The sequence below is a fragment of the Microcebus murinus genome, chromosome 17 (assembly GCF_040939455.1).
Source record: "Microcebus murinus isolate Inina chromosome 17, M.murinus_Inina_mat1.0, whole genome shotgun sequence".
Lineage (NCBI taxonomy): Eukaryota > Metazoa > Chordata > Mammalia > Primates > Cheirogaleidae > Microcebus > Microcebus murinus.
Window position 1 is genome coordinate 52631334 of NC_134120.1, and position 27053 is coordinate 52658386.

Genomic DNA, 27053 nt, shown 5'->3' on the forward strand with positions numbered 1-27053 from the left:
AGGACAGGGCTCCCCGTCCAGTCCCGCCTCAGGACAGGGCTCCCCGTCCAGTCCCGTCCCGTCCCGCCTCAGGACAGGGCTCCCCGTCCAGTCCCGCCTCAGGACAGGGCTCCCCGTCCAGTTCTGTCCCGTCCTGCCTCAGGACAGGGCTCCCCGTCCCGTCCCGTCCAGTCCCGCCTCAGGACAGGGCTCCCCCGTCCCGTCCCGCGGGGCAGGAAGCGCCCACCCGGGACCGGCCTGCCCTGAGTGGGGGCGGGGGACGAGAAAAGAAAAGAAAGAAAAAGAAACAAAGGAAGGAAAACAAACTTCACCAGGGCAGCTGGCGCGAGCCCTAAGGGTACCAGCAGGTTTCCAGTTTCTTCCCAGAGGCGGGGACGCCCCCGCCCCGCCCCGCCCCCACCGCGCCGTGGGCGTGGCTGCGCATGCAAATGAAGCGGAGCGGGGCGGGGCCGCCGGCCGCCCTGACAGCCGCGACGGCTCCGGGCGCGGGACGCGCTGCCGCCGTGACGGGCCCGGCGCGGCCGAGCGGCTCCCGGCCTTTGTTCTGGGGCCGGCGGCGGGACCTGCGCGGCGGACGATGGAGGTGGAGGACTCGGGCGGCGTGGTGCTCACCGCCTACCACTCGTACGCGCGCCCCCAGCCCCCCGGCGCCGCCAGCCACCCGCTCAGCAGGTACCGGCCGCGCGCCGCCGCGGGGGGCTCTGGCGCAGCTGGCTCGGCCGGGCGCCCGCGGTCTCGCGTGTGGGGACGGGGCGCGGCCGGCGCTCTTTGTGCCGTCCTCTCTGGACGTGGGAATGCGCCAGCCGCCGGCCAGGGCTGAGAGCGTTGGCTCGCGGAGAGCAGCGGCGGAACTGCGGTCTCCGCACGACTTGACGATAGATATATACCTCCTTTCTGCCAACGTTGCCTGTAAAGTACTGGAAAATTTAAGAATGCTTAAAACGAAACACAAGCAGAACATGAAGGAAAAAGAAACTTTATCCTAAATCGTCAGAATGCTTACGAATACTACTGAGAGCTGCTTTAGCAACTGCATGCCACTTGAGCTAAAACTCAGGGGAACTCGGGTTTTAGCTCCGGTGGCATGCTGAATTAAGACATACTCTAAAAAGCAAATCTCAGAATTTTAAAATCAATTTTATTTCTAGATGTTAAAAATCTTTCAATTGTATACATGCATTGGTGTCATTATTTGATTGTTGTTAATGTTGATTCTGTGCTGTAAATGCAGTTATAATATTTCCTTTGGGTCAAAAGAGGTCTATAACTATCTCAGAATGTTCATTTCAGATTTAATAAGTCAGGCATCTGTGTTTAATTATTCTATCACTATCATTTGATGCGAGATCAAGGCCAACAAGACTTTCATTAACTTAAACAAAAATGTTTAAGTGGGTAGACAAAAATAGTACAATGAGATGGCTTGGGATCTGACATATATTTAGGGGAAGTTTTATTTATTTAAATGTGACTGTCTGATTCATTGATGAATATTTGTCTTTACAAATGAGCAATTTGAGTGGTGTACTTTTTCATCATGTTAATTTTCAGTCATTTCTTCTCATACTTTTGTCTTTATGAGATATGATTACTTTTGTTTCCTAATTTAATTGATTTGTGAGGCTTTCAATATATTGTGACTTCAAGGAATATCCTTTTGGCTAGTATCTATGAAAAGAACAAACTCCGTTGGCTTGAGGTCTATGTTGGGCTTGGCTAACAAAGAAAACCTTGTTTCTTCCAAAAAGAGCAAGTTGAGTGAAAAATCTCATTTTTATATAAAGACAATGACAAGATAACATATTTCTTCCAGCGTTAGGGAGTTGTGCACATTATTTTAAAGGCCACTTGGAGATACAAACTTGCATTTGTCTTTTGGGTGTTTTCTAAACATAATCATTGGCTATAATTACTCAGATTATGAGTGACTAAGATATAAGTAATTTGACAAGAGGCATGAGCCAAGTTTGTGCATTTTTAAATGGTTCTGGTGTAGCTGTCCTGTCTATAACTCCCAGCAGCTGTCTAGAAGCACTAGCCAGATTGTGCCACTTGGGCTATTTGAAACTACATCAGTTTCCAAAGCAAACTGGAGAGAAGTTCTATTAACTCAGCATGTGGTCTTGTGGAATGATAATATGTGAGAGCAAAAGAGTTGCATGTCAGAGCTAGTATTTTACCATATGGTTGCCAATTAGATTTATGCTGTTCCAAGCTTGCATTTTTGGTAACTGCCCTGCCCTCTCTCTATAGGAGCATTGGTGCCCTCTCCCTCTGGTGCAGGAGACAGATGAACCCCCTCGCCCTGCAACCAAATCACAAGAGAATAGCTTAATTCCTTGGTTCCCAGCAAAAGCAATCAAAAAGAGGTTCCTGTATTTACAAGGAGCCAGAAGACACCACACCATTAATCATGAGTCTGATAACAGAAATAATCAGGCCCAAGTTATTAACCTTTGACTCACTAACTAATGATCAATACTTCCTTTCAAGCCAAGAAGCAAGATCATATTGTTCTACTTCTGAAGAAAGCACTCTCTTTCAAGAGTACCCTTTCCTTTAAATTGCTTACATATTTGTCGAGTAGTGCCCAGTGTGGCACTCAGAAGCATGGACAATTGTGTCTGACTTTCTAAGTATTATTATTCTTTAGCTCTTGGTAACATAGGTTCAATTCAAAGCAAACCATTCTTTCTTATTTTTCAGGCCTCCACTATACCTGAGTTTGTGTTTTTGACTTTTCTTTGGCATATTTCTCCCCCTAGAATATAACATAATCTCTCTCTCTTTGTATTTTGTTCATTTTTTCCACCTTTGTATCCTAAGTGTCTAGAACAGTACATTGTGTAGCTCAATAAATATTTGCTGAATAAACCAATGAATTCCTACCAAAATTATAAAATGGCCAAGGTAAAATGGTGGGATTTTTAATAGCGGAACTCAGCTTATCTGCACATAATATGTACCAGCAACATGTTAGACACTGAGGGTGCAAAGATAAATAGGCCGACCCAATGGCTTACACCTCTGCTCCTAACACTTTGGGAGGCTGAGGCCAGAGGATCGCTTGAGGCCAGGAGTTCAAGACTAGTATGAGCAACATAGCAAGACCCTGTCTCTACAAAAAATTGAAGAATTAGCAGGGTGTGCTGGTGTGTGTCTGTAGTTGCAGGTACTGGGTAGGCTGAAGTGGGAGGATTGCTTGAACCCAGAAATTTGAGGCTATGGTGAGCTATGATTGGGCCACTCTACTCTGGTCTGGGCAACGGAGCAAGACCCTGTCTCAAAAAAGAAAAAAAATCAAAAATAATTGTTGGGACTAGGTAGCCATAAAGAAAATAAAATTAAAATTTTAAAAAAGGGTCTTGGATAACATTTTTAAACACACACACACAAAAAGAGGGTCTTGTTTTCCAAGAAAAAAAAGTGGGCCTTTTAAAGCTCAAATGTCTGAGTTTTATAGCTCCCATCTCAATTTAGAAAGGTTTAAGGGATCACTTGTTCTTATCTCATTTTGTAAATTGGTTAAAACTATGTATTTCACTGGGTAAAAGTATAATATACAGGGAACATAATGAACGAAACCGCCTCAAATCATATAAATGCATTGGCCTTTGGGTGAAGTTAAAGGTACCTAAAAGATTCTAGGTTGGGACAGGCTGATAATAAGTTATTCTCAGATTTAAATTCATTTTTTAAAATTGGTATTCAGTATAGATAAATTAATATTTTGATCTTTAATATACATATCATCTTTTGCTCATCTCCTCCTGACACCACTGGAAGTTCAGTAAATTGAGGATACACGTTGTGACAGTAAATAAGAGCAGTTAATACCTCTTTGTTCTTCTGTTTTTGCTCTTTGAATTTACTTGGGGAAATCTGCTGTGGCCTTTAAAATACTGTTAAACATTTCCTTCTGACCCTTTGGGATCTCCCTCACTCTTTCTAACCTCCCCCCACTTTAAGAATTATTTCTTATTTGTTTTATACAATTTCTGTTACTATATTCCTTGATTCTAATAGACCACAAGGATGGATTGACTTGGTTGTTAATTCTTACAATTAATTATATTTTGTTACATTTTCATCTTTTAAAGTTCTCCTAGGAATTAATCCACAAAATCTACTTTTGCTATGACTTCTTAGTAGCATGGCATATTTGTAACATTGAATTTTAATTTGCTTCTTTGGAGCTCAAAAGCAAGACAACCACCAAGAAAGATTCACTGCCCTTCTGTCCCACCTCACACACATTCACACACAAACTTTTCAACAGTTTAAAGCAAGGGTGTAATTCCTTCACAGCAAGTTTTAGCAAAAGTATTTTAATCTCACTGATTTTTTTATTTTAGTCAGTTAATTTTGATATTACAGCAAAAAAGCATCAGTTTCAGCTAGAATTTCCATACATTTTAGGCTTATTCTTAATTAGGAAAACAAAACACTTTTTGTGTTTAACAACTTCATTTATTCAAAAGTGGCAGGAGTCCTGGGCCTAGTGTCTGGTGGATTTCCAGATCAAGGGGATTGAAACCACTGCACAATTTATTCATACAGCAAAGAGACTCATGAGTCATAAGTATTTGTTGAAAGGAAGGGAAGTTAATTCCTTATTTCATAAAATTCTATATCTACTTTCTATTGTAATGGAAGAAAGAGAATGAAGAACTATAAATTCTTAGTTCTGGTAAAAGAAATGTTTGAAATTATCTTTAGAATCATGATTTTTAGAGAGGTTAAGCTTCTATTCAGAATCCAGAGTCAGAACATTGACAAATACATACAATAATTTCACTGATAAAATGAAAATAAAGCTAGATATCTTGTTTTTCAAGGATTTCCTAAGTTATATAGAAATAATGATGTTCAACATTTTTTAGTGAAGATATAGTATAAAATGGCCATGATTATTTTTTATTTTAATCTAGCTATACCATAACCTTCCTGAGAGGGGACAAAAATAGGGGAGGGAAAGAGCCAGCTCTTCCTCAAAAACAAATACAGACACTATCCAAGGTTATCCCGGGAATTCTAATTCTACAGCAATGTTTAAACTTTTGTGAAGGGAATATTATTTTCTAATATCATCACTATTCTTTATAATAAGAATACTTTGATTAAAGTGAAATTAATGATTAAAAAGTAAATATTTTGAGGAAAAAGTAAATTTAGCAACATTTATTGATTTATTTTGTTTACCTACACATCCAAGAACTCAGTTTAGCAACTTAGTGATGGATTTATTGATACTTTTCTGGACTGAAATTAATGAATTAAAAGACATTTATTTCAAGGTGCTAGCTCTTGCTAAATTAAACATTTATGTAGGTCTGTGTGACCTTATGTACACATGCACAGGGACACCAAATTCTGTGGCATAGTAGGTTTTCTAGAGGATTCAGAAATAGTAATGGAAATAGGATTCTAATGAGAGAGTGGGTATTTATAGGCCATTCTTTCTGTTATGGTTGAAACCAGAGTTGGTGTCTCTGGTTTCTTTTTACAGTGGGATCCCTGCTGAGTTTAGGTGCCTCCATCTGTAGAGCTGTTGAAAAACATCTGGTGCATTTCCTTTGATCCTGTCATTTGGCCAAACATTTGGCCAGGTGCTCTATCCATTTTTAACTTGCACAATTCTCCTTCATCATTAATCCCTAATATATCCACAAAACTTCAGGGAATTTAGGGTGTTGTAGAATCACCTTCATGTTGATGAAGATGATGGCTTTTTCTTAACTTTTCATTTTGATATAATTTTAGACTTAAAGAAAACTTGAAAAAGTAGTCTGTATAACTGTCACCCAGATTCCCCAAATGTTAACATCTTGCAAAACCAGGATACCATTGTCAAAACTAAACACATGAATACTGATACAATACTGTTAACTAAACCAGAGACTATATTCTGATTTCACTGGTTTTCTCACTAGAATTGGAATTTTCCTGTTATAGAATTGAATCTAGGATTCCACACTGGATTTAGTTATGTCTCCCGAGTCTCTAGCCTCTTCCAATTTGTGACAGTCTATCCTTGTCTTTCACAACCTTGGTACTTTTTGAGGACTGGTTGGTGATTTTGTAGGAAGTTCTCCAATTTGGGCTGATCTGATGTGTTCTCATGATTAGATCGAGGTCATGCATTTTCTGATGAGAATTCTGCAGAGGTGAGGTTGGGTCCTTCTCAGTGTGTCGTATCAGCGGGTACATGATGTCGATATGTCTTATTAGTGTTGATGTTAGGTTTGATCATTTGGTTAAGGTGGTGTCTGCCAGATTTACCTACTATAAAGTTACTATTTTTCCCTTTGTAATTAATAATTATCTTTGGGGAGATGCTATGCAAATATCCCTTTTCTCCTCAAACTTTCCTCTACTGATTTTAGCATCTAAGATCTTGCCAGTAAAATTTATCACTGTGGAGCATTCCTTCTATGCTTAACTTATTTTACATATTATTAAACAGACATTTAACATTATTGGTGATTTTATTGTTTTTACCTCTTTGCCTTTAAAAAGTCAACCAAATATGAATTGGGCATCAACAGTCATTTAATCTACTATTCTTTTCAGTTTTGACACAGAGTGTAATAAAATGGTTTAATTTTATCTGATCTGAATTCATGAAAACTGTTAAGATAAATTCTCTGATTTTTAAAGTTCCATGATTTTTTGGAAGCAAAATTTTATTATAGGGTTAAGAGGAAAAAAAATCAGAAAGATGCTAAATTAAATGCTGTGTTAAGAGTAAAGATGTTCTTAAATCTTTCTTTGCCTAGAGAGTGTTATGGATATAATCTTTTATTCTTTTAGAACTATTTTTGTACCTGATAGGAAACATTTTCCTTTTATCAGCATTCCTGAGATGTTATATGAAAATCTGTAAATGAATTTTAACTCAACATTCTCATTTGCATATAATCAGAATTTCTTCTCATTCCATCCTCAAACCAAACAATTTCGTTTCTGAAGTAATTGCCATGCTTTTATTTTGTAACCATATGTTCTCTAGATATCAGTTCTAACCAAGAATAAAAGTAAAATGTTATGTACCAAAGCAAAAGAGGTAAATGGAATGGAATGTTTTTCAGGAAAAAAAAAGGAAATAAATTCTATCCATTTAAGCAATAGACTTTGTTTTTAAGCCTCTTTGGATGAAAATAAAAAGTCAAACATAACCCTTAAGTAGTGTAGAAATTGATTTTTTTCTTAATGACTGTCATCATTAAGACAGCACAATTTAATGTTCTATACTAAAGTAAAGGCACTTATTGAGATGTGTTTGTTTGCCTAAATAGTAAGTAGCATATATTGGTGTATTATTTCTTATATAATTACATTGTTTATTGTTGTTATTATATCCTTTTTATTATCAGGCTGGCCCGAAAGTTTGTAACAGTATTTATTTTTTTTCTAATATTGTAATTTGCTTTCGATTAGGTAATCAAGCTTGTTAGAATGTGTGTAAAGGAAATGCTGTCCAAAGGACTAAAATGTATAATCTTTTGTTAGAGAATTTGATAGCATTTCTTTGGGTTTCTTTGAGAGTTTTTTAGTTTGTCTGCTTTCAGTTTGTTGCTGCATTCTGGTTACTGAAGTTACTGAGTTTTATATAATGTATCATTCTTTATTACACGAAGTTTCATATATCCATTTCTTTGTGATTGCTAGGGGAAGTACATCAGAACAAAATAATAATGTGTCCAAAAGCTTCAAGTTGCCTTATTCTCTAAAAGATTGTTTTACTATGTATTCATCGTAAGTATCTGGGGTTTATGACACATTCTTTGAGTATGGAATGTGTTGTATCACTGTTCAATAAATGAATAGTATAGATAAACTATCCATTTGACAGGCATTAAGTGCCATGAAATTCCAAGGGTGGGAGAACATGTACTAAGTATCACTTAGAGAACCAGCTGCATATCTCATGTTACTCTTAAAAACTAATTAAATCTCTGTATTCCATTTCTGATCCCTTAGATGAATAGATGATGACTTCACACAAACACAAAATACAAAGGACAGGAAGGAGAAACTGGAAACCAAAGACAAAAGTAGTATGTAATATTTCTTAAACTGTCAAACACTTGAGATTTATTTGTGTTATTTTAGTAATTGTCAGTTGTGGCGATTATCTTTTATGTATAAGAGATAAATCTTTATGTTAAAGTTTGTGATTAGCCACAAAATTTACTTTTGTACTTTAGTAATTTATAGGGAAAAGAGTCCCTTTGAAATTTCCTGTTCAATATTCATTTATGAAAATCATTTTAGAAAACACTGACCAATGCATTTGCCTTTAAACAAACACCCACCAACGTAGTTGCCTTTATACAAAGGCAACTTTGTATATATAAAGTTGTACTTTTGAAGATCGGTAGGAATCTGACAGGTGCTAGAAAAAAAAATTGAACATCCTAAAATGACATTATAACTCATAATATTGGATCTATCTTTCCTCTCCAATTTTCTCCTCACCGTCACTACGTCACTACGATACTTTGACATTTATACAGTAGCCAAAATTAATGTGTCAATGGTTGGGATTAAACCTATGAATATAAATGTAGTCAAAGAAGTAAAAACTAACTTTTCTGAAAGTTTCCTGGATAGAGCTGGAAGAGTTCTCACTCACCATAACAAGCTACAGTCTACCACTGTGTAAATTGTAGTGATCATTTTGTTAACAATCATGCACTATTGTTCTGTGATGTTGATTCTTACAAAAAACTAAAGTCCTAGGTTTATTGAGCACTTACTAATGGGGCAAGCACTATGCTAAGAACTTGACGTGCATTATCCCATTTAATCTTTCCAACAGTTGTATGATATAGGAAGAAACTGAGGCACAGAGAAGTAGCCCAGGATCACACAGCAAGGTAATTAGAGAGCCTAGATTCCAACCCAGTCTCCTTCTAAAATTGGTGCTTTTACCATGTTATTTAAATCTTGTAACATTATTAATATATTATGGCTTTACTGTTTTTCTGCCTCCATGTAAGGACAATATTATGTATCCACCTTAGCAACCAGAAGTTGTAACTTTCATGTAGTAAATGTTATAAAATTCTATTTTGCTTTACTCTTTTGTTTTGCAAAGATTTCTATTCTGTTTTAATGGAGTAAGCATAGAGGTTGGTATAAATGGACATATGGAATAGATATAAATAATTTATTTCATAAGTTTTGTTATTACTTAAAGGAAGTTCAATAATAGGACTTTTTTCCACTTAAAAGCTATATTCTTGACCTTCATTCAGTCTTATGTAGGTAACAATATTTAAAGCTAGACAAAAATGTTCTAGAGAAAGTCATTAAAATTGACCAAGCAATCAGTAACAGGAAATCTTCCAGGGGCTCCTTTTGTTTGTTTGTTTGTTTGTTTGTTTTGGTGGAAGGAGGGAGGGCAATTTTTAATCCTTTAATCTTTAGGTTCATGTTCTTAGTAACTAGATCTTAGAATTTTTCACTTTAGTTTTATTAATTGCTTTAACTACTAAAATAGATTTGTGGTTAAAAACATATTTTTCAAGTAATTCCTTGCAATATGACTTATTATATAAGACTTCTTAATGCAAGTTGGAAAGCAACACTCAATGAAAATTAATAGGGCCTTCCTCTTTTTTTTTATTTTTTACCTTATTTTTATTTTTTCAGAGACAGGGTCTCATTCTGTCACACAGGCTGGAGTGCAGTGGCACTATCATAGCTCACTGCAGCCTTGAACTCCTGGGCTCAAGCGATCTTCCTGCCTCAGTCTCCCAAGTGGCTGGAATTATACGCATGCCACCATGCCTGGCCAATTTTTTTGTTTTTTTGGTAGAGATGGGGGCCTTGCTCTGCTGATCAGGCTGGTCTCAAACTCCTGGGCTCAAGCGATCCTCCCTGGTGTGAGCCACCACGCCTGGCCTGCCTTGCTTTTTTATCTCCCAATATTCAGTCAAGTTTTCACCTTATCTTGATTTGAAGCCAACTAAAGGACTAAATCAGGTCCTGAACTATGACTTTGTAGAGATGAGTTCTGTTCTAAATTTTGCTCAAAAATTTAGGATAAAATAAGATAGGTCATGGTAATCCAGACCTTTGAGCCATCTCTGGTCTCCTGTAAGCCTGAGTACAGCCCTTTTCCACCTTAAAGCCATGTATGATGCTGACTTATGATGAGCTTCAGGGATTTCTGTTTAGAAAACTCATCCGGGGGCCCATCATCTTAGCCTGGAGTTGAATCTTCCAGGGAGGTCAGAATGAGAATGGCCTGCAGGCTCTGGGCACTTGCGTTTATTTTTTAAGGTAGTCATTTTGATAAAACTTTGGTTCTTAAGACCAGAACGATAGAGACTGGACAATAATTTTTGTTATACATAAACAGTGGTCTGAGCTTTTCTGCTAATTACCATGTGTGTAGGAGCATCTTGTCACTATTCTTTTTTTTTTTCCTAGACAGAGTCTCACTCTGTTGCCCAGGCTAGAGTGCCGTGGCGTCAGCCTAGCTCTTAGCAACCTTAAACTCCTGGGCTCAAGCGATCCTCCTGTCTCAGCCTCCCAAGTAATTGGGATTACAGGCATGTGCCACCATGCCCGGCTAATTTTTTTCTATATATTTTTAGTTTTCCAGCTCATTTCTTTCTAATTTTTAGTAGAGACAGGGTCTTGCTCTTGCTCAGGCTGGTCTCAAACTCCTGACCTCAAGTGATCTGCCTCAGCCTCCCAGAGTGCTAGGATTACAAGTGCCTGGCCTTGTCACTGTTCTTAACCAGCCAGGGAGTTCAGAGTGTGTTGCTAATAGGAACCAAGCTTCATGAAGACAGTCGTGAGTGAGGAGAGCAAGGGACAATCTCTGTGGCACCACTGGGAAGCCAAGTGTGGAAAAGTGTCCTGCCTGGAGCCTCACAGGGAATAACGACGTGCAGAGCCAGGCCCTGAATTTGGTCACCTGCTCCCCATCCCCACAGCATTCACTGGGTCCCACGCCATGGTCTCCTGTGTTGGTGGCACAGACAGGCCAACAGCAGGAAGGCATGGAGGGAGGGAAAACTGGCTCCCACCCGATGTAGAGCTGGAGAAAAGGTGGCGTCCATTAAGAGAATGGCATTTCCTTAGCTTCCTTTCAAACACTATTACAGCCTCCCATGCACGTTATCGTAGTGAGAGCAACCTGGAGAGTCTTGAAAACATACTTGCTGTGACTTTTCACTGGCATCTTAAGAAAAACATTTACTGAGCTCAACAGAGTAAGCAATTAATGAGGAAAAGAGCTGACTGTAAATTTTCCGCAGTTTCTGTTTTGAAAAACGGAGGATGCCTGGCCCTGTGATTTTTTTTTTTTTTTAACATACTATAACTTACCTCCTCTTCCTCCTCATTTATAGTTTCATGATTAGAAGGTTGACTTGGCAGCTGTTTTTGTATAATCTGAATTGTGCTTAGTTGCAGAAAGCTGCATGCTAGAGGACTCCCACTTCTCCCAGTTGCTGGGAGCACATAATTGGAAACAGCGGGCCATGCTCCGCATGTTTAGAGCTGTGTCATCCTTTGTGAGGCAGTGAGTCAACACCAGCTAAAACAACATGAGTCATTGCTTATAAGAAACCCAAGTGGAGCTGATGTCGATAATATACCTATCCTAAACAAACACGATACTCTCATGCAGATGCTAAAAAAGTTCTTATTATGGGTTAAAAATATTGGCACCGATTCTCTTTAGAGTTCACGGAAGTGCTTTGCCACTCTGGGGGCTTTTAAAATGTACCTTCAAAAGGAACTGTCTTCATTTAACCAAATCTTACCCTAGTTCATTCTCTCTTCTGTCTCTTTCACTGCCCCCCAACCCTGTCCACTCCCAATTCAGCTCATTACTATTTTAATCGGGCTTAAGAGCTATTAGATTGAAATCCATAAAATCAAAATTGTAACCTTATGGCTCTTTGCTTATTTTTTTTTCCAGGGCCCCCAATCTCTTTATTCCTCTGTAATATAAAAGACCATGAAGAGATGGAGGGTTTAGAAGGGTAATAAAGTAGTTCAAGTAAAGATGATAAGGCCCTACACTAGGGCTAAAGGAATGTGGATAAAAGGGAGTAATGGATTCTACAGGGAAAACAAGCAAAGAAGTTTGTGTGGTTTGGTGATTACATGTATGCTGGAAACTAAGGAAAAAATGACTTGAGTTTCTCTCTGGGAGTGTCATAACTGAAATTGTGAATTCCAGTGCATGCACAGATTGTGGATGGGGAGACGATGAGGTTAATGTGTGAAAGTTTGAGCTTAGGTTCTTCTGAGATGGTTAAGGGTGCATGCTCAGCAGACAGTTGGCCATACAAGTAGGAAGCCTGGGAAGAAGATCAAAGCTGAAAGTTCCAAGCTATTTGTTTATGGGAGACTTCAGCATTTCAGGGATAGTTGACACTGGGCTTGGTTGAGATCTGGCAGGAAAGAGTAGTGTCTGTAGAGACAGGGGAACAAGGATGCAGGCCTGAGCAGCAGTGCCAGCCAGGGAAGGGAAGGGCAGGGCTTAGAAGCCCGAGACAGAGACCAGCAGGATAGGAACATTCCAGAAGCCAAGGCATTAGACTCAGAATGATCAGACAGCCAATAAGGTAAAGAAATCATCCACTGGATTTAGCTTTGTGGCTATCAGTGATGATCTTGGCTACAGTGGGTTTAATGGAGTTGCAGAGGTGGAAGCCAGTGTGCTGCAGGTTGAAGAGTGAATGTGAGGTTAGGAGTTGGAGGCAGCAGGTAGAAACACTTCCTTCTGAGAGCTTACCTTATGGCAAGGAAAAGAGAGAAGCAGCAGACAGGGCAGAGCTTTTAAAACTTACCCCAAAGAGCTGAAAATCTGGTAAAAGTCAAGGAGGAAATCCAGCACTTCTAAGGTGCAGGCCTTAAACACACTTCTTCTCCTGCTTAAAATCCTTTAATAATACATTTGTGCTTATAGGATGAAAGTTTACATGAAACTTAGCCCCACAATGGTATGGAAGCATTTTTAAGACAAGAGCATTGTGTATTTTCTTTGTTACCAATCCTTAAGTACTTCCCCCCTTCCTCATCAAAGGGTCTGACACTAGTTGAGTCTTAACAAACGGTTGCTAAATGAACACAGTGGAGGCTGAAATGTGCAAATGGGACTTCTCCTTGGCAGGAAACTCTCAGGGAAGTCTTCTAACATCTAAGCATCTCTCTTTTTTTCACGATGTCTTCCCTAGAGAGGGTACATTATATTAACCTTTATTCATAGGATAACATAAACTACTGGTAATATGCTATATAGTGAAGAATAATTAATAAAAATCAAAACTTGCAATAATTGTAAATAATCATAACTTGACATATAAAACTGAGTACAACATGCATAATTAATAGAAGATAAATATATCCCCTATTGCTTTAAAAATTAAGTTTTGCTCAAGAGTCACTTCACTCATTAAAACAAGAAGAATTTAAGCTCTGATTCTCACAGTAAAAATGAAATTGAACAAACATTTTTTGAGCCTCTGTATGCCATACAGGATATTGGATGTTGGGGCTACAAAAATGGTTAATAGCTGGTCCTTAAGTGAGAAACTCAGGTAAATGATCAATTTTAGCTGCATCCAAAGTTCGAGCTCCTTGAGAACAGAAGCTGTGTCTCTCATCTCTGTACCCCAGCATTTAGCCCAAAATGGACATTCAATATTTGAATGGTTGAATATATGAATGAATGATTGAGGAAAAATGCATAAGATACTCTGGAAGAGCAGAGATGGTATAACTAATACTCAAGGCTCAGGTTGGTGAGAGAGGGGTCAAGGAGAGCTCTTGGAGGAGTCAATAACTCAGTTAAGTCTAAGGAATGAGCATGAGTTAGTAGGGGCAACCGTAAGGGTTGAAAGAGTGGTTTTGGTGTGATGTGTAGCCACAGTTGCTGGTGTTGCTGAGGCTGGGAACTAGGAGAGGGAGGAGGGAGGAGAGAGACCATTTAATGTGCACTTTGGGTAAAATGATTAGGGTCAGACTGTAGTCAATGACTTACCCACTTTCTTCATTTGGGCAATGAAGGATTACATTGGTTGACCTCAGGGATCTCCTCTAATGGTTAAATTCTTTTTTATTTTTTTGTTAGACCCCCATCACTAGGATAATCTAATGCTTAAATTCTGTATTCCTCTGTTATTAAGTTGGAAATGAAGGTGATTAGATTATCTTAGGTTTTTAACCAAAACATGGTTTTGGACCTGTACTAATTTTATAATAACACCTTTCCTCCTCTCACTTAACTTTGTTTATTCCATTGCTCTCTCAGGTACTTAATGTCATCTGTACAATAGCATGAATTGTTGCCTAATATTAGTACATTCAGTTCCTCTAGGAGAGTTTGGTTTATTTTAACGCAGCTATGTAAGTCAGGATAATGTATCAGTAAAATGCTTGTCTTTAAGCTTTTCTTTGAAAAATACAGCCTGTCCAATAAGCATATTTTTATTTTCCAGATGATTATAAATTGATAGCTTAATTAATAGGAATGTTGGGTATTGTTTAAGAAGGCCGTGACACTTTATTTATTTTTAGTTCAAGGTTAAAGAGAATATTCAGTAATAACTTCTTCTATGAAAGGTACATTTTATTAATGTTATTTGTGCTAGATTTAATACTTTAATTTATTATTTAACTTAATTAAAATACTTTAATTTACATTCTATTTTGGTACAAAATTAGAATAAATGTAATAGAATTTAAAGTAGGAACTTCCAAGAGACATGTGAGCATATTGTTGAATATTTTCTCTGTGAAGGCTTTTGGTTTTTTTTGAAACGGGTTCTTGTTCTGTCACCCAGACTGGAGTGCAGTGGCATGATCATAGCTCACTGAAACCTTGAACTCCAATACTCCAGTGATCCTCCTGCCTCAACTTCCACGTGCTACCACACCAGGCTAATTTTTTTATTTTTTGTAGAGGTGGCGTCTCACTATGTTGCTCAGACTGGTCTTGAACTCCTGGCCTTAAGCGATCCTCCTGCCTTGGCCTCCCAAAGTGGTGGGATTGTGTGCATGAGCCCCTGAGCCCTGCCTTCTCTGTGGTTTTTAATAGTCCAATAAAACATACACATACACAATTTAAGGGAAAACTCTAATTCACTTCTTCTCTCATTTTCTTATTTTGAGTTTTTTGTGATCTACTAGGTCCTAAGACTGCTATCTGATGACATATTACAAGAATGCGCACGTGAAGGAACAGGCTTAGAGGCTTGATAGGAATTTCCTTCCACCACGGACGTTCCATTTCTCCTTCCTCCTTTCTCCCTTCCCACCTTTATCCATTGCTATGGAGGGAAAATTATGTGGCTGTGATTGTAAAGACTTCCAGGATTTCTGAAGATATACCCACAAACATAAATACAAACTAAATCCTTTACTTAGTGGTAACAGTTACTTTTTTCAAAAATTAAGGTCCACTCCATCTACAGTAAAATATAGTTAAGTGTTCAGTTTGGTGATTTTTGAGCCATGTAACTAAATCGAAAATAAGATATATAGTACATTACCCTCGCCCCAGACATTTCCTTCATGTCTCTTTTCCTTCAGTTCCCCGTCCCTGCCAGGTACCCTCTTTCTGACTGCTGTCACGGAGGGGGAGTATTGCCTGCTCTTGGAAGCCATCTACAAAGAATACCACAGAATACACTGTTTGTGGCTGGCTCCATCGTTCACCATAATGGTTTCTGAGATTCAGACACATCCTTTTATCAGTGCCTGAAAGTGGTGATAATGTGTACAGACCATTTGGCGGTTTTATTCTCTTATTGTACAGGAGCGTTGTCCCACTGTCTTGCAGGTATTGGCTGTCGGGTGTAAGAGAGACTAGGCGGGGAAGCAGGTTTAGAGTAAAACTCATCACGACGTCAGAAACTGAACTTAAGATTCTGTTCGCAGGATGCAGGGTCTGGACACTCATCTCTCCATGGTCTACTGGGCAAGGCTGGGATGTAAGCACATTTATTTTTGTGCCTGCTCAGTTTGCTTGGGCTTCCTGGAGCCCTTCTGTTTTCCCTGTAGTGCCCCAGGTAGGGATCATTTGATTTCCTACCAAGGAACTCTCTGCTTAACATTTAAGGTATTTTACCTTACAATGCATATATATATATATACACATATATATATATATATAACCTCTAATGATGAGGGAACACAGGAGAGTTCCTCAGGCAGGAAGTCACACACCTGCATATATATCATTTAGAACCAGGGGTTGGCAAAGTTTTTCTGCCAAGGGTTAATATTTTTGGCTTTGCTGGTTATATTGTCTCTGTTACAACTCTGCTATTCTTAGTGAGAAATCAGCCATAGACATTATGTGAACCAATAGATTTGATTATGTTCTAATAAAACTTTATTTGCAGAGACAGGTAATGGGTTGAATTTGGACTATAGGCCACGGTATCTCACCCCTGGTTTAGATATCTTCCTGCTCTGCCTACTCATGAGGCTTGTATAGCAAGCCTGTCTTAGCAAAATACACAGAATTAGTTTTCCAGAATACAGAAAGCTGAAAGGAACCTGAGGTTGCACCTGTTACAACCTCTCATTTTTAAGTGAGAGCTCTGAATTCCATGGTAGCAGCTTTTCAATGTCAAGAGCCCAGACAATTCAGTCTCCTAAGTACTTAGCAGTATTCTCTGCCCTTTTAAATTTGTGATGGATATGAGTCTTAGTACCTCCAACAGACCACAATATTGACATTTGGCTTAGAAACTGTCTTCACTAATGTACTTTAAAGGAATAAAAGAGAGATAGACACGCGCACACACACACAGAAACAGATATAGGATTTCAGGTTGTAGGATTCTGAAAACTTAACCAAGGGTGGGCCAAGAAGGGATGAGAGTTATATATTTAGTAAACGGATGAATCAATGAAAAAGAAGCACAGTATATTGAATACTTTTTCCAAATCATTATTTTAAAATTATGCATGTGTGAGAGAAATAAATAACAAAATAAGTTTTTTAACCAAGAAAATAGAGACCTCTAGGTTCTCTGATGTTCTGTTCATTAATCTAATTTATTCTTTAAAATTTTTTTTTAGCAAACATTCATTGGGTGTTTTCTCTTGAAGGCACTATGAAAGATCAAAGCTAAACCAGGTGGAATTTCTGTGCTTCAGGAGCTTATACTGGAGCCCGGGATAACTGGGGCCCGTGTTTTGCCCAGTGCTGCAGCCTCTAGTGAGCGAACAGGCTTGCTCCGTGGAGAGGCGGTGTGTGAGCTGGGCGTGCGGAGCAGTGTGATGTGCTTGGGTGTTTGGATGGGGGTGGGGGCCAGGGAGGCTGTTAATTGGATGCACTGAGGGATTGGTGAGGAAGTAGTAGTGGATTCTGTAGATATATATTTGGCAGGATTTTATTTTCAGGATGGGGTTTGGCTCAACAGAGCAGTTGTCAAAGAGATGTCAATTGCTCCAGCCAAAGCAGTTAAAACAAATTCATAAAAGTGCCTCACTGTGGGAGCGTGTCTTTACCTCTGCAAATACCATATAGTCTATTGATACAAAGCATCAATTTTGAAAGGATTAGACTCAAGTAAAAACTTAATTCTTTTAGAACTCTGGAAGACTTTATGCCCCCCTGCCCAAACAAACAAACAAAAACTCCCAAATCACCGATAGAAAGTCATTTACACATTGGAAGTAACTGGCTTAATAGCTACTATTATAACTAATCATAAACATATGCTGAAATCTTAGTGGCTTGGTCAAAGTCCCAGTATTCAGACTTTGCATTTAGTAGAGACATGCATGGCTCTTCCCCCAGGGACCGGAGCTTCCTCTGTGTTTACCTTGGCTTGTGGTTGGGTGACCCAGCTGTGTATTGTGAGTATCAGAGTTTCCCCAGCCTTGTGCACCAAAAACACACAGGGAGGCAGTGGGAGAAGGCTTTAATTCAACAGTAATGAGACAGGCCTGCCCTAGGCATTTTGATAATTCCCTGAAGGCAAGAATATTAATAACAACAGAGCAGACTTGGGGGGCCATCTCAAACTATAGTGGTGGGCTATAGTTAAGCCCATGGGTAGTGGTGTCATGGAATGCACACTTAATTGTTTTGGGAAAGTGTTAAAAGAGATTCAGTTAGAGGTTTTTTGCCTTCTTGGAATGACGCCACCCCCAGAATAGAACTCGCCACACTCCCAAACATGATTGGACCTCAAATTCAGCAAGTATTCAATTACGTGAACCATTTACTGCGTCAGTATCTATTTTGAGAAACTATTTTACATCCAGAATATGTTTACATTTATAACTGCTACTGTGCCTATGTTATATACCTGGAGAGAGCTCTCATAGTATTAAGAGTATATCTTTAGTGACTAGAGATTATCTTTGAACAAGTCTAGGACAAGTTCAATATAAAAACAGCGCATGGCTGAAATAGCCCAGCTAGAGGGGTACCGTGTTGGAGGCCACTGTCTGCGTTGTCTCCGTGTTAGACTTCTTCCGGGCAGCACTGTCCTAACGGATGAGTTCTGTGGCTTGGACGCTTCTGGCCGATGTGAGAAACGGACAGAACATAGGCTGGGAGGGCCCTGGGCATACAGGAGAACACCTATATGAATAGGCTATTTTCGTTCTTAGAAGTGAAAAAGGTTGGCAAACAACATTTGACAAGGTCAGGGCCCAAGAAGTACTGAGTTCTAGACACTTCTCAAGGAAGATATAGAGGGAGCAGAAGCCTTTCAGTATTTCACACATTTACAGGAAACTATACAAATTGTTGACTTATAGGAAGACAAGGCAGATTCCTTGTTTTTGATGCTCCACATTCCGTGGCCTCTTTCCCAAGTGGGAGTGTGCTCAGTGTTTCTAGTGCATCTCTCCCCACGTGCGCACGCGTCTTGGATCCCACGCAAGTGTGTGATCTGAACCCGAGACCATCGGCCCCGAGTCGTGTGTGCCAAGACAGAGGATAAAAAGTGTGTGTTTACGCAAATAAAGCATTTCTGAGATGGAGATAGAGCTTCTAGCACATGTCTTGACAATATAATCATACCAACCTGAGACAAAACTGAGCTAAAAGTCAATCATTGCGAACAAGTGATTTGATCTGTTTGTACATTATCCGTTCAGTAAGCTGTAGCACACTGAAAATGGAGATTTAAGAAAGGTTAGCTGGGGTCATGAGTAGCTAATTAGTATCATGTCTTTATAGGAAAGTTAAAAGCATAAAAGCCAGACACTGCTGGCTTTTGGTAGTATTGTCTGACAAATTGCTGGACTGGGGAGATATTTCCCATTACCCAGAGTTTTAAATTCTGCTTCAATTCCATACAGCCTGTTCATCAATCAGTTCATAGGACATTTGAGCCCCAAGGATCCTTAGAAAATATCTAGTTTTCTTTTTCAAATGAGGAAGCTAAGACATTAAGCAACTCAAGTTTCCAATGCTCTAACATTTCGATACCATTTTTTTTTAATGGGAAGAACTCATCATCAGGTTTTCTTATAATGTCTTCTTGTCATTCCTTCTGATATAACCTGTGACATCAGAGTAGAACATTACTCTATGCACAGACTGTCATATGGCTTTTATATAACTCGAAACAGGTTTTTTTGGGGGAAATGTTTAGCATCCATAAGACTTAGGACTGCACTCCTGCTCTATGATGGCATATTTAGAGTAGTGGTATCATCAGTCTGCCCTTTGAAAAGAAATATTTTAATTCATAAAATTAAAAGTGAAGCCAATTCATTTTTCATTGACAGCTCATTCTTAGGTCAAGTGTAGGTAGCCTCAAGGAGATGCCATTGGGGCACATTTAAAGTTCCCCGATGACTCCGGCAAGGAAAAAAGGATACCTCCAACCTGGCGTTTCTGATGACCTCCAGCTCAGTTCTTTTTGCTGGGTTACTTCCTTCTATGCAGTGGACTATTCCTTTTGGAGAAGACAACTTGAACTCCTGTGCCTTTCTAAGTACCTGTACTCTCTCATCTCTGGGTCTGTGTGCATGGTAACAACTGCTAACATTTACTGAGTCTTTCCTCAAAAGCAGGTGCTGTTCCAAGTGCTTTACCTGTATTAAAGTCCCAAGGGTTTTACTGCTATGCATTAGGTACCACTTTGCTTCTTATTTTAGAGATTTAGAAACTGAGGCACAGAGGATAAGTAATTGGCCTAAGTATGGTAATCTCAGTCCCAAACCCATGCTCCTGCTTGCTTGCTTGCTTGCTTGCTTGCTTTCTTTCTTTCTTTCTTTCTTTCTTTCTTTCTTTCTTTCTTTCTTTCTTTCTTTCTTTCTTTCTTTCTTTCTTTCTTCTGTCTCTCTCTCTCTCTCTATTTAGAGACAGGGTCTCACTCTGTTGCCCAGGCTAGAGTGCAGTGGTGTCATCATAGTTACTGCAACCTCAAACTCCTGGGCTCAAGCGATCCTCCTGCCTCAGCCTCCAGAGTCTCTGGGACTACAGGTGTGCACCACCACACCTGCCTAATTTTTCTAATTTTTGTAGAGCTAGGTGTTGCTGTGTCACTGAAGCTGATCTTGAACTAGACTCAAGTGATCCTCCTTCCTTGGCCTCCCAAAGTGCTGAGATTAAAGGCGTGGGCTATCATGCCCAGCTACTGTGTTTTTTAAAAAAAATTATGGTAAAAAAAAAAATTGTGGCAAAATATACATACCATGACAGGGCCCATGCTTTTTGCCATCACACTCTATCTCCTTTCTACACATCCTAATTCATCTGCTTGAAGAGACTTCTCCTAAGTCTTTACATAGTTAAGTCCTGTTGTCTCAGGAGATTGGGTCATAGGTTACTGCCTTAGTCTGTTTTCTGTTGCTATAACAGAATGACACAGACTGGGTGATTTATAAAGAAAAGTTTATTTAGGGTATGGTTCTAGGGGCTGGGAAGTCCTAGAGTATGATGCTGTGTATGACAGGGCTTTTGTACTGCTAGGGAGAGAGGGCAAGTACATGCCAGCTCAGGTCTCTCTTCTTGTAAAGCCATCAATCCCATCAAGGGGACCCCACCCTGATGAGCCTATCTAATCCTAATTACCTCCCAAAGGCCCCACCTCCAAATACCATCAACATATGAATTTGCGGATTAAGTTTCTAAGACGTGAACTTTGGGGGATATATTTAAGCCCTAGCAGTTACACTGTCTAGAAAGCCTTTCCTACTCTCTTTCAGTCTGGCTCCAGTTTATCTCCTCTATGCTCTCAGTGAGCTGTGGGTCAGAGGCAGCCCTAAATTTATCATTCCCAATGGTGATTGCAATGTTACCTCTCTGTAGCTGCCGCTACCCCCATAGTGGACTACAGCCTCCCTGAGAGCAGGAGTCAGGGTTCATCTTTATGATCTCAGTGCCTAACAACATGCCCTGTAAGTGTTTATGGGATGGAGAGAGGGAGGCCCTGTATGGATTTTCTTTTCTAAAATTGGAAAACAAAATAAATGACTCTGATTAAAACTGATCACAGAAGACAATTTTTTTTTTACAATGAAAAATAGAAAACAATAGGCTAAAGAAACACTGAGAAATGCTAATCTAGGTCAGGTTCCACATGGCCAGATGCCTATATTTTTAGTTTGTCAGATTTTATCTCTTGCAAAGAAAAAAAATCCCCAGGACGTAGAGAGAAAGGAAATGCTTTTGTTTTTCAAATTGTGAAACTGTAGTTTCCATGACCTCATTGTGAGGCAATCCCTCTTCTTGGAGATAAAATCCCTCTTCTTGGAGATAATTTATCTTCTCTTAAAGTGCAGCATCTAATTTAGGGTTCAGTGATTTGTGATGATTCAGAGAGGATCAGAGAACATAATTTTAAAGCCTGGAAAATGATGGCCATGAGGAGCATACACAGAAATTGAGATTGTTTGGGCTGGAGCATAGAAAGGCATAAAGATCTGTGCCAGTAAGTCAACAAGGATACAGTGTCGCCCTACTGGTGGGCATACACAGACTTGTTTTCTACTGGGGAGTCCACCCAGGGAGGGAATTACCAGCGCCAGAAACAGCACTTGCTGCCATCCAGCAGCATCGTAAATTACAAAATACAACAGTGTTGTCTCTTTGTAATTGTGTAAGCCACAACATTTGCCATATAATTTTCCTTTCTGATTTGAATTTGATTTACTGTCCTTGAAATTCCCTAGTGTTAAAAACTTAATTCGTAAATGCTAAGACAAGAAGCCAATTTTCCTATTATAAGAAATAGCAAAGTACCTTCCATTTTTGAAGACTTGCCTACAAAACTTAAAAAAAAAATTCCAGGCATGTGGGAAATTCAGCTTCATTAAAATAGTGTTTAATTAGAAAGGAAAGAGAGTTACATTTGTAGAACAGAGCAATTTGATTATATTTGAACTATTAAATAGATTAATTTTCAGGGTGGTCATTCTTATATGCATTTAATTGACACTAAATTATATTAAGAATTTAATTTTAGCTCTCTTTACAAATTGGCCAATGCCCAATCACCCCTGATAGACTAATAAGATTTCTACTCTGCTGTGGTTTTTATTAATCCTCATTACTACTCACAGAGGAAAAACCTAAGTTTTTCCCCCACTCTCCCCCACTGAGTTCAACAGCCACATTCTGGAACTGTTTCAACAGAATGTGAGCATTATTGTAAATTCTTGGGACCTCAGACCCAAATCCAAACCCAAACAGACCTTCCTGCCTATTCTGCCTGCATCACTGGCGTCACAAGCCAGTAAAGGACTAGTGCTTCACTGAAAAATCCCCTTGCGAGCTATTTCTTGATCCCCTTTTCTCTCAGGTGATCTCTCATGATCTTTCTCTGTTTGTGTTGGAGGCTGTTTGTGTGTTTAGTTAACACAAGCTTCGTGCAGTCTAAGATTCCTGACTTAGCAAGATCACCTGCTGCTAAATCCACCTCCAGCCTCTGCACAAGAAGGACCATGTCTGAATGGAAAGGATGCTGTGAAATAGGCTCTGGAAGCTTCTCACCGGGCTCGAGGTCAGTTCTTAGCTGGGATTGCTGTGTGGTGACGGCAGGCTTTTCCTCTTCTAAGCTAGAGAGCACAGGCATGTGACAGTCAGGCTTCTTGTTCCTCTCAGCACTCCACTGCCATCCCTGCTCCCATGGAGGAGTGCAGCAATTAGGCTTCTAAGAAAGTAAGTCAGTATCACTGCACAAAGTGATGGGTTTATTTTTTTATCTTTATATGTTCATAGTCATTCTATTTGCTTCTGTTTTTGAGCCATTGCTTGACGATGCTTCCCCCCCCCTTCAGTTTTTGCTAGAAATACTATATGTAGGGGTTTGAGATGAGGTAATAATAGCCTCTCAAGCCTTTCTTCATAAATCAGTAGCTTTTGTGTCTTGCAGAAATGTCACTTAGTCAAGTGATCCTGAGTGTAGGCTATTTGTAATTTGGGAGGAGACAGGGAAATAATGGATTTGTAATATCCAGGGGCCCAGTTTGAAATGGTATGCATGGATTAATTTTGTCACTTGTTTTTTTAAGGGAAGAGTCCTTGAAAGAGACTATTAAATATTTCTGCTTATTTGTAGGACATTATTGCAATTGCAAAAGCTTAAAGTAAGAAAATTAGTTTGAGATGAGTGCCACTGCTCTTGTCTCAAAATAGATTCCTTCATATTAGCCTTTAAAAAAATTTTTTTTTCAGGTATCCTTATTTTATCTAAAAGTGTCAGTAAGGACAGATAGTGTGTTTTCATGAGACCAAATTGAGATCCACAATATTTTTTCCTCCTCTGTCCCCTATCTGTATTTGTGACCCATGGAGTTAATACAATCTTATGATTTATTCTATTATGTATCATACAATAAAGTTTCAGCTTATTCTGTAAATGCGGACCACAGTTTGAAGAATATAATATATACAGCCTCACATAGTATGAGATTTGAGATTGACTTTTAAAAATTATTCTTAATAAAGTGGATATTTTCTAAATTAAAAGAAAAGATAATATTTGGAGAAATGGGGTTGAATTGGTTGAGACATCTTATTTTTGTTGCTATTTTTAAAGTTTGAGTTCTGATGGTCTTCCCAGAGGCATGGCTACTGCATGTTTCTGATTCCCTAGTAGAGCTTCACCTTCAAACACTTTACCCCAAGCATACCGATTTTTGTCTTAGTAAATATGGTCTCTGGCCCTAAAAGACAAAAGAGGTTGTAGAAATTCTTATAGGAGTCTAATTATAAAGCTGACACTTAGAGCTATACTTACTTTTTACAGCTTGGATTTGGTAAAATTCTGGTCTACGTTAGTAAATTTGTTATTATCTTAAGTATTGGATTCATAGCTCTAAAAATATGATACAATTGATTCTCTGTTTGCAGTGATTTCATTTTGTTCCTGATATCTGCTTATCTCCAATAACGTTACTTGAATGAAGGAACAAGGTAACGGGCCATCAGGAAGAAATGCCTATTTCTTTAAATGACTATTTAAAGCCTTCTGGTAGGCCGGGCGCAGTGGCTCATGCCTGTAATCCTAGCACTCTGGGTGGATCGCTCAAGGTCAGGAGTTCGAAACCAGCCTGAGCAAGAGCAAGACCCCGTCTCTACTAAAAATAGAAAGAAATTAATTGGCCAACTAAAATATATAGAAAATATTAGCTGGGCATGGTGGCACATGCCTGTAGTCCCAGCTACTCGGGAGGCTGAGGCAGGAGGATCACTTGAACCCAGGAGTTTGAGGTTGCTGTGAGCTAGGCTGACATCATGGCACTCTAGCCCTGGCAACAGAGTGAGACTCTGTCTCAAAAAAAAAATCTTCTTGTAGAGTGAAATATATAATTTATTTTTGGCCACGTGACCCTGAAGCTGTAATTATTTCCCTTAAATCTTTAATGAAATGCACTTCTTTCTATTAAATGTGGTCTTCACAAAGGGCTTCTGTTGTTAGTGGCACATGTAAGGCAACTCAGTTGCTTTTTGTATAGAATCGACATCAAGAGATTTTGGAAGCATAATTTTTGGTAGTTGGGCAGCTGGTGATTGTTGGTCCTGGTGTCCTTGTACAAAGAAAAAAAAATGTGGTCTTCACTCCTTATTGCAGTTTTTCCAAAAAAGGTACCACTTACCCAAGCAACTTTTATAGAGAATCCATTAATGACATGTCATTATCATAGTGAGATTAAACTATCTTTGGATAACTCAGGCCATTTGGAGTTGCTAAATCATGGCAGGAGAAGAGAAATGAAAGATAAATACAGTTCTTATCTTTAAAGATTTCATCAAGCCCAATGAGAATGTATTATAATCAGAATAAGTTTAAATACTAAGATCTTAAGAATCCATGCTGGCTAAGAAAGAGAGAACATTGTCAAAATTTTCAGATCACTAAACAGATTAGAGTGGTAACTCTAATCTCCCTCGTGGTAACTCACCACTGGCAGAAGCAGCTTTCTAAGACTAATGATGACGGCCTCCAACTTTCCTAGCCCTGTGGACTGAGATAAGGGTAAGTAATGATATCCAGTGCTTCAGGAGATCGTAAACTGGGCTTCCATGGAGGTGGGACAGGAGTTTCCTCCCTTCCTTCTGCAAGTCAGTTTCCCAAGGATCTTCATAAGAAAAAGGGTGAGATGAAGCCCAGGAGTGGGGAAGCTTAATTTGCCAGCTGAGTTTCCCAAGTAGTGTGAATGGATGGATTTGCTCCAAGGGTAAGGATGGCACTGAGTTTGTGTCAGAGGACCAAAACACAGTAATTTTTCAGAAGAATTTTTAAAGGGATAGGAAAAAAGCCCTGGCCTACTAAGGCGACTGCTGAGTCACAGGCAATATAGGAAACATAATGTGAGAGGGTGAAATTGAATAGTGGCTCGTTTCTAGAAAGTGACCTCAAACTCCTTAAGGATGTAAATGTCATTAGGGTGGTTATTATAGACTAGAAGGCATTGGAGAAGGAGAGACAGTGACTTGGCAAAAGTACTGGAGGGAAATGAAGCATTTGAAGGTAGAAAGAGGCAGAGGAAAGACAAGGGGGAAAAGCACCATCAAACTCACAATAGTAGTAACACCTGATTTGAGGATGAAGAAATGAAAGAATCAGAATTATTAAGACCGAATGCAGCAATTCAGCTTTTATGCAGATACTGATGTTAAGAAGATGAAAGGTCATTTAAAATTCATGTGGTGATGTACCAAATCCTGTAATATGTTTGAGAAGGAAAGGTCAATAGAACACTACCTTTTATGAGCATATATGGTTGTAAACTAACATTTATGGAGTTAAGTTTATATAGGCTTGAGTGCACAGAAAGTTTTTTATTATTTATTTTGGGGGGATAGGGAAGGAGGGTGTTTGTTTTATTTTGGTTTTTGTCTTTTAGAAGTATTATTTAATTAGTAGTCCTAATGAATTTTACAGGTAGAATAAAACAAAGTAAAAGATTCTTGCTAACTAGAAAGATTGACTATGAAAACATGTAAGAAGAAAAATGTCCATGAGGACAACAGAATAAATGCTGGACAGTAAACAGTCATTGGTTGTTGTTGGCACAGACCAAAGGCTTCTGGAATTGCTGTAAAGATGACCTTGAAAAATAATATGAACAAGAAATCAGATCTCAATTGTATGTAGTTTGACTTGTGCCAGTTGCTCTGGTTGTGCATAAGTAAGATGATTGATTATATATTTTATTGTTCAAAATGGGACACTTTTGAGAGTAAAAAGAGGTACTATTAATAATTACACCTGGACAGCAGGTATAACTTGAGATTTTCTGAGCAAACCCAAACAACCAGACTCTCTATGCCTGAGTCCAAATACCATGAAATGTAATATTTCACGTTTTCTAAAATGAGTATCATTCCTGCATAGCTTTTGAGCAATTTCTTTGTATGTCAGTAAACACCAGAAGTATCAATTAAGTCAGTATATATGTCTCAACTATTGTAGTTCACATCTAAAAATCACAAAATAATCGGCATTTTGGTTATGTCACTGTCTTTTTCACCTTCAGTCTTGCCAATATTCAAATAATCAACTCTGTTAGTTTTGAAAGAAGCAATCAATACGAAGGGTGAGAGTTCTATAGCCAGATTGCCTGGAGTGGAGTCCTGGCTCTTCTGC

General features: G+C 39.0%; 1 protein-coding gene and 1 non-coding gene across 2 annotated transcripts in view; both read left to right on the forward strand.

Annotated features, from left to right (window-relative positions):
- Positions 1–441: 441 nt before the first annotated feature.
- ARHGAP28 (Rho GTPase activating protein 28) overlaps positions 442–27053 on the forward strand; it is a 165342-nt gene continuing 138730 nt past the window's right edge. The window contains exon 1 of the mRNA XM_012746184.2: positions 442–672. Within this exon, the coding sequence (XP_012601638.1) occupies positions 578–672 (95 nt within the window). The 5' untranslated portion in view covers positions 442–577. The remainder of the gene's footprint in view (positions 673–27053) is intronic.
- Positions 24861–24993, forward strand: LOC142861792 (U11 spliceosomal RNA). Its single transcript, XR_012912941.1, has one exon. It is a non-coding gene; the product is annotated as a U11 spliceosomal RNA (small nuclear RNA).